The 7,500-nt window shown below is 40.6% G+C and overlaps 1 protein-coding gene across 1 annotated transcript in view; it reads right to left on the reverse strand.

The window, feature by feature from the left end:
• LOC125037297 (calcium-activated chloride channel regulator 4A-like) overlaps positions 1-7,500 on the reverse strand; it is a 20,044-nt gene that overhangs the window by 1,400 nt on the left and 11,144 nt on the right. The window contains exons 13-15 of the mRNA XM_047630365.1: positions 1,750-2,115; positions 1,033-1,257; positions 1-242 (exon numbers count right to left, since the gene is read on the reverse strand). The exon at positions 1-242 is cut by the window's left edge and continues 1,400 nt beyond it. Of these exons, the coding sequence (XP_047486321.1) occupies positions 1-242; positions 1,033-1,257; positions 1,750-2,115 (833 nt within the window). The remainder of the gene's footprint in view (positions 243-1,032; positions 1,258-1,749; positions 2,116-7,500) is intronic.

Below are 7,500 nucleotides of genomic sequence, written 5' to 3' on the forward strand. Positions count from 1 at the left end.
GTTGTTGTTCCGGTGTGCGTCAGTGCTAGGGTTGCCATACTGATCTTGGTTACTGTTATAGGCCCGGGGAGGAGGACGCTGGTTGCCGCGACTTGGCAAAATTGGACGTCCAGCTTGATTGATGGATGTGGTTGATTGCCCTAAATATGGCAAGGGCGTTGGGGTTGTGTTGGCAACTTCCCCCTGGTCGCTCGTCGGAGTTGCATAATTGAGTTGCCTCCTTCGTTCACCAAGCCTGCTCTCTGCAATAAGAAGAGGGGGTTGAATCAGCCTCGTGGGTGGTGTTACTTCTCAGTCTGGTCAGTCGAGGAGCTAGAGGATTATAAACATAATTAGCGTCAATAAGAAATACTTGTTTGCACTCATTCAAATACAGGCATGCACATGTATGGCAACATTCAAAACCACACGCATACAGACACATAAGGCCAAATTCAAGGTAAATAATCCCATAGTATAAATGATGTAGGCATAACGTAAATGCACCTCCGTGTACCGATACAATGAACCGTTTGATGACTACACAGCCTTCTTCGTGGTGGGAAAATGCAGGATTTAGGAATTAATGGTACCCCTATGAGGTGCCTACTCTAAGCTTACGACCTTACCATCGTCTTCCAGTTCATCGTCAATACCTGTGCTAGCACTAGCCTAAAACCTGCTACCCCCATTCCATCCACACATACAACATCTATATATCTGCCTATCTCTCACTCTGCCAGCCTTAGTCTAACAATCCTTTACAACACAACTCTCTCTCTCCCTATCACCCTCTGTTCCTTCCGCCTTCCCTAACTCACTCATCTATCTATCTGCCTACCTCTCACTCTGCCAGCCTTAGTCTAACAATCCTTTACAACACAACTCTCTCTCTCCCTATCACCCTCTCTTCCTTCCTCCTTCCCTCACTCACTCATTCACTATCCCTCCCTTTCCCTCCCCCTCCCTCCTTACCTCCCACCTTATCCCTCCCGTCTTCCAATTCTAATCTAACTTTAGTCTACCAGCCTTCTACTTCACGAAGCGCCATACCATAGTTCCCTCCTGAATTCGCGTGGTCCAAGGCCGGGTTTTCAGCGCCTCGTGTGGGTCTCACGACTTCCCTTTGTCTTTCCTTCTTCCAGCGGCGGCGTTGCCACAGTTTGACGAGGACGTAGACGAGGAGCTCCACGAGGAGGACGGCGAGGATGCTGCCCACGACGCTCCCGATCACGACGGTGAGGAAGGTCTCGGTGGACACGCAGGAGCAATTGTCTCCTGTAGGTGGGAGGGAGGGCGTCGCGGTGGTGGGCTTATGTGGATTTTTTTTTACTTTGAATGTGGATTTTTTCTTTAGATGTGGATTTTTTTGTGTAGTTTTATTTTGTATGTAGAGAGTTTTCTTTCGTGTTTTTTGTGGAGTTATTATTTTTTTTTGTGAGTAATTTATTATATGTGTTTTTTGTTTTTTTTGTATATGGAGTTTTCATTTAATTGATTTTTATGTGGCGTTTTCTTTCGTGTGGATTTGTTTTCCTTTTTTTTCTTTTTTTTTTTTTTGCATCTGGAGTTTCTTTTACTTGCATTCTTTTTGTATTTGTGGATATTTGTGTGTGTGTGTGTGTGTGTGGAATTTTTATGTATTGTATATACAATTTTCCATCATTTTTTTATTAGGCATTTTAGATATATATACAACCATCATCTCTCTTCACTCATTTTGATATAATTGCTGAATCGGCACATTGTAGAAGTCTCAGTAGTACGTACCTGACTGATCGGTAGTTGACGCTGTGATCGAGGCCGTTGGGGTTTCCTCCGAGCTGACGGGGGACGACGGCGTGGGGTGTTCCGTGGACGATAGAGGCCTGTTGGGATTCTCCGTGGAGGAGGAGGAGGACGTCGTGGAAGGTAGGGAGGTTGTGGGGACGCAAGGGACGCTGATCCTGGCTTCGTTGGAGTCGGCAGATTGCATACCCTGAGCATCCACGGCCCTCACCAGGAAGGTCAGGTGCCCACAGTCCGGGGCAGGGAAGGTGGTGCTAACCAGGGCCCCTGCTTCCAATGGCGTCACGTCCTGCCCCAGCGCCCCCTGGCCACTCCCTTCGACAGAGTACGTCACGAGGTAGGCTTCGGCTAGAATCAAGGAGGCACAAGGTGATGATCCCGGGCTCTGTGATGGCGGCTCGTCTGTCAGCCATTTTTATGGGCTAGTCTCTTTCTGTTTTCTAATTTGTCTTTCTGTTTTGTTTATTTGTTTATCTATTTAGTCTTATTTTATTTTTATGCTATTCCATGTTTCGTTTTGTTTCTTGCATTACAATTTGACAATCATAGTTATTCGTACACAACCAAATATTAATGTTCCTTGATATCAACAGTGTAATTATTTGCCTACACTTGACCATGAGCAAACGACGAAAGAAGAAAATCAACCGTTTAATTATCATATTTGTAATCCATATTTTATTTTCGTTATATTTTGTTTTCATTATTATTAGTAATAGTAGTAGTATCATTATTATTTGTGTTAATGTAATCGTTATTATTATCATTATTACTTTCGTTAATGTAATCGTTATTATTATCAGTATTACCTTTTATTTCTATTTCGTCATGCCACTACTATGCCACCAACACTTCCAAAGAAAATAGAGCATTGAAGCTTGAACAAAGTAGCCAAGGATCAACTAAAAATACCCTGATCAAGAGGCCTGATCAAGAGAGAAAGAAATGTCACTGAAGATTCATCCATTTACATCCAGGTCGCATCGCTCATATTCAGAGACACTTCGGACACCTTTTCTGGTTGAAGTTTGGCGATTGGCTGACGGCGTAACATGCCGATCCGAGTCTCCGTTTAAGGTGTCCGAAGTGTTTCTGAATATGATTCTTTAGACAGACTGGCACCCTCTTGATTACCCGCTTGGCGAGCTCGTGTTTTGTCTTCTGTCTTTGCCTTTCTCCTCTTTTCATAGCTCTCGATTTTCCTTTACTGAGCATTTCCCTCCTACCTTACTTTTTTATTTGATTTATCAATTCATTAAAGTATTTGTTTGTTTACTTGTAAAGGGAGACGTAAGGGCCTCATCCCTACTCTCTTCGCTTCGTACTTTCTTTTTCAACTGTTTATCGTTTTTTTTTTTTTTTTCAGTTTGAAGATTCCTTTGCTGTGAGACCAAACTATTACAAGAATTCATCTCTACTTATCTAGTATTTGGCTATCTCGTTTTTTCTATCTATTTTATTCTCCCTTTCCCTGTCTCTCCCAGTCCTTCTTCTCTCCATCTTACTCTCCCTATATCTTCGTCCTCCTTCGCCCCCCCCCCCCCCTCTCTCTTTCTCTCTCTTTTTCTCTCTCTCTCTCTCTCTCTCTCTCTCTCTCTCTCTCTCTCTCTCTCTCTCTCTCTCTCTCTCTCTCTCTCTCTCTCTCTCTCTCTCTTTCTTTCTCCCTACCTACCTACCTACTTTCTTTCTTAATCGAAATATCATGAAATATAAAATTACCAAGGTATACAAGGAAAACGTCTTTTTAATTTGTACGTTTATTTATTGATATAGAAAAATGGAAGGTCAGTTAAATCATATTTCAACTGCCCTGACTTCTTCCTTAGGCACTGAACCATAGCTTGTCTTCTTTGTATTAAGACCATGTGGCACAACACAGTGTATTTAATGACCCAAGGCCTTTTTTGAGGCATCCTGAAACCCCTAACTCTGTAACACATTGATGTTACCTTGTGGTCGCTACAAGACACGGTATCCGCGAATTTTGTACTGACATATGTAGTTTTGAAAAAATGGATTTTTTTTTTCCTAAATTCTCAAAATAAAACCAATGAAAAATATTCAAGTAATTAAGAAGCTTATCGATTACAAGCAACACACTATGGAAGCTTAAAACTTATCTTTTATACACACCACCTTTCGCTTCGCAAAGTTGTGGAAACTTTCAAATGTATTTCTCGGATTCAGATAAAACATTTTGCACTTTTCCTATACATTGTTCTTCATATGAAAGTGGAAGAATGATGCTCGAAGTTTTGCACTTTATCGCATTCACTGTGAGTGAATTCATTGTTCACATGAAGCTTAATCTCAGATACCTGGATGATACCAATGACCACAGGCATTTACTTGTTTCTGTGCCTGTAAAATATCAGTATATCAAGATACACAACCTTTTCTTTGATAATGTTCAGCCTGTAGCGTTACATCTTAGAGGTACAAAATGAGTTTGAAAACCTTCATCCCACTGAAGTCAATACCAAGTTATATGATTCGGACACGTTGGAAATGCTTACCATGTTCCAGCGACCGTCCAAGTTTTACCCATATGGAATGAACATGTAGTTGATGTACTTTTAAAAAAGCACATACCATTTTCTGTACCTATATGATAGAATTATTTATCGAGAAACATGCAATTCGACAAATCCTTATTCGAGAATACGTGAAAATATATATGAAACTGACTGACTGGCTGGCCGGAGAGTATCACATTATTAGAACATAGAGGAATACAAACTAATACCAACCGAAAAGGTTCCAATAATGTTCGTGTAAAGGGGTTTTTGGAGATGCTACAAAAAAGGACTTTAATGTTATTGCCGCATTAAAAAGATGGACCATTTTTTTTTTTTTTTTTAATCTCTCTCTACTTACTAAAGGAACAACTTATTGCTCTCACTGTATGAAGAAAAAAAATAATAATTTAGTGTTCAAACATAGTGATCAGACTGTATTAAAACATGTGGCAAGATCTAGTACAAGAAATTAACACGATTAATTTTTGGTGATAATTTTGTGCAACAAAACTTCCTGTTTTTTTTTTTTTTTTTTTTTCATAAATGATTGCAATGTTTGTTCTACATTTGTAAAATATGAAGAAAAACATCTGTCAACAATAAACATCAAAATAATATCATCATAACATTATACACAACTGTGCATGTATAGACACATGCATACATACATCCCTACGTACATGCAAGCATGAATGCTTATATACAATCATATATACACCTACGTACGTACATGCATACATAAAAATACACACATACATACATGCATAAATACCTACTTTCATGCATATATACAAGCACACACATGCACATGTGCATGCACACACACACACACACACACACACACACACACACACACACACACACACACACACACACGCACACGCACACGCACACGCACACGCACACGCACACACACACACGCACACACACACATATATATATACATATGTATATATGTATATATACAGTATACATGATACATATAACATTTAATCATTTCCACATACCTTCCTGTTACGAGGAAACAACAATGCCGTCGTGGTTGGCATTCGATTTTTTCCCTAACTTTACACATGTTTACGGTCTTCATGGCTTCAACATTCCACTTCATATTCCATCTAATCAGCAATATTTTTTGGGTCAAAATTTCTTTAAAATCTAATACTCTTCATGTTATATATAATCATTTATAGGATTTTTAACGAAAACGTTTAATTAAGTTTACCAAGGATATTGCATGCAACAAGACACATCTGCTTATCATTTCAGTACAAGTTCTTCCCAACAATGCGATAAATTATTGCATATCATTATTATTAGATTAAAAGAAACTATTTGTCCGTTTTACCTCTTAATCTCTTAAATGAAAAAATGTGCTCATTTATCCTGCTAGCAATATCTCTTTTTCTACTAGCAATGTTTCCATGTTTATTCTTGTATTGTACATTTTAGTCACTCCACAACTTTCTTGCACATTGTCATGAACATATTCGTAAAATGTCAAGGCTCTAAACTTGGGTATTTGATTTCGTCTTCCTTGGCGGAGGGACATTGTCATAATAATCTGCGGAATAGCCTGCATTACTATAGCCATCATTCTGTGGAGCGTAGCCATACTGGTCGTAATACTGCTGGTCCCACTGCTGGTCGCCATACTGGTTCCGATTACCGCCATAGCCTTGCACTTGGCCGTAATTAGGCTCACCGCTGAAGGGCGGTAGGCCTACTTGGTTGATGGACGCGTTGGACTGCCGCATATACGGCTGAGGGGTGGAGGCTGTGCTGGCCGAATCACCCAGGTTGTTCGTGGCCATTGTGTTGTTCACTCGCACCCTGCGTTCACCGAAGCCGCCATCACCATCGTCCTCGTCTGCTTTCTTATTCCTTTTCGTTGTCAAGTCTGGTTTAGTGTAGAGGTCGTCCAGGTTGCGAACTGGACCCGAACTGCTCGATTTATTGTTGCGAATGACGTCGTTCCCGGACCTGGTCGAGCGCGGCGCCGGAGGGTTGTAAAGATTTTCATTTTTCGGTTTTCTGAGACACCGACAGGTGATCATCTGCCACAACCACAGGTCATCCAGGTTGTCCCGATTCATGACCAAGTATATCACAACGGCGAGGATCACCAGGAACAAAATAACGCCGATGACGATCCCGACGATGGCTCCTGCACCCAGAGGGGTTGGAGGATTTTGGGGGTCTATGGGCGGAGTTTCTGTGGCGGAGCAGGACACAATTGCCCTCACTTCATTGGACTCCTTGCCTTGCCCCGACTGTGTACCTGTAGCCAATACTGTTATGTAGAACATGATATCACAGTCCGGCAACTGCGAGTTGATGGTGACAGAGGTTCCGGCCTCCTGTGTCTTGTTTGATGAGTAGGTTGTGATGGTGTTATTGTCGCCCCTCTTAAAGTTTACGTCGTATCTTGCGGCTGGAATGGAAGTAGCGTTACACACTCAAAGGAGACTGCATAGTAGTCTGTGTCACATTAAGCAATATAAAATCGAAGCAGGTGTTCTTGTAAAGCAAAATTGAAGGGTGGGGAGAAGACAAGAGAGGTTCACTAGAATTTCTGCAAGCTCTTTAATATCCACAATACTGTAAATATCTTCCAATGCCAGTGGCTGTAAGAATTACATTCAGTAGTAAGCAACTGGTAAAATAACTATCCAGCAGTTAGGTTACACTTTGTTACAGAAAGGAAAAAAACAAACCTAGTATTAAATGTAGATGTGTAACGATATAAACAGAAACACACTTGCGTCAAATACCAATCTCATTGTAAGGAAATGGTACTTTTACTGCCGAAATTATTATTATTATTATTATTATTACATAGACGAAGCTGTTCATGAAGGTTATCATTACATTCAGATGGCAAACGCATGCGCACACATTATGGACTTTGTCATTCATTTATTATATCATTATATTATGTATATACACGTTAATGCGCTCTTCACCGTAAGTTCCTGAGGTCATGTCTACTTGCACTGTCGTTTTTATCCCTCATATAGTAATCTAGACGCAACGTAGATTCGAAAGAGAGTAATTGGTATAGTTCAGTGAGTCCTTTTTACACGAACAATCGGAAATACATGTGGGTATGAATTTCATGCGTTATTTTCGAGGGAAACTTGGGGCCTCCAGGATTCTAACTTTGAGTGGCTTTTAGCGAAGAAAGTACTGTTATATCGTTTCATTAATGTTT

This window comes from Penaeus chinensis, chromosome 23 (genome assembly GCF_019202785.1).
Source record: "Penaeus chinensis breed Huanghai No. 1 chromosome 23, ASM1920278v2, whole genome shotgun sequence".
In the NCBI taxonomy this organism is placed as follows: Eukaryota; Metazoa; Arthropoda; class Malacostraca; order Decapoda; family Penaeidae; genus Penaeus; species Penaeus chinensis.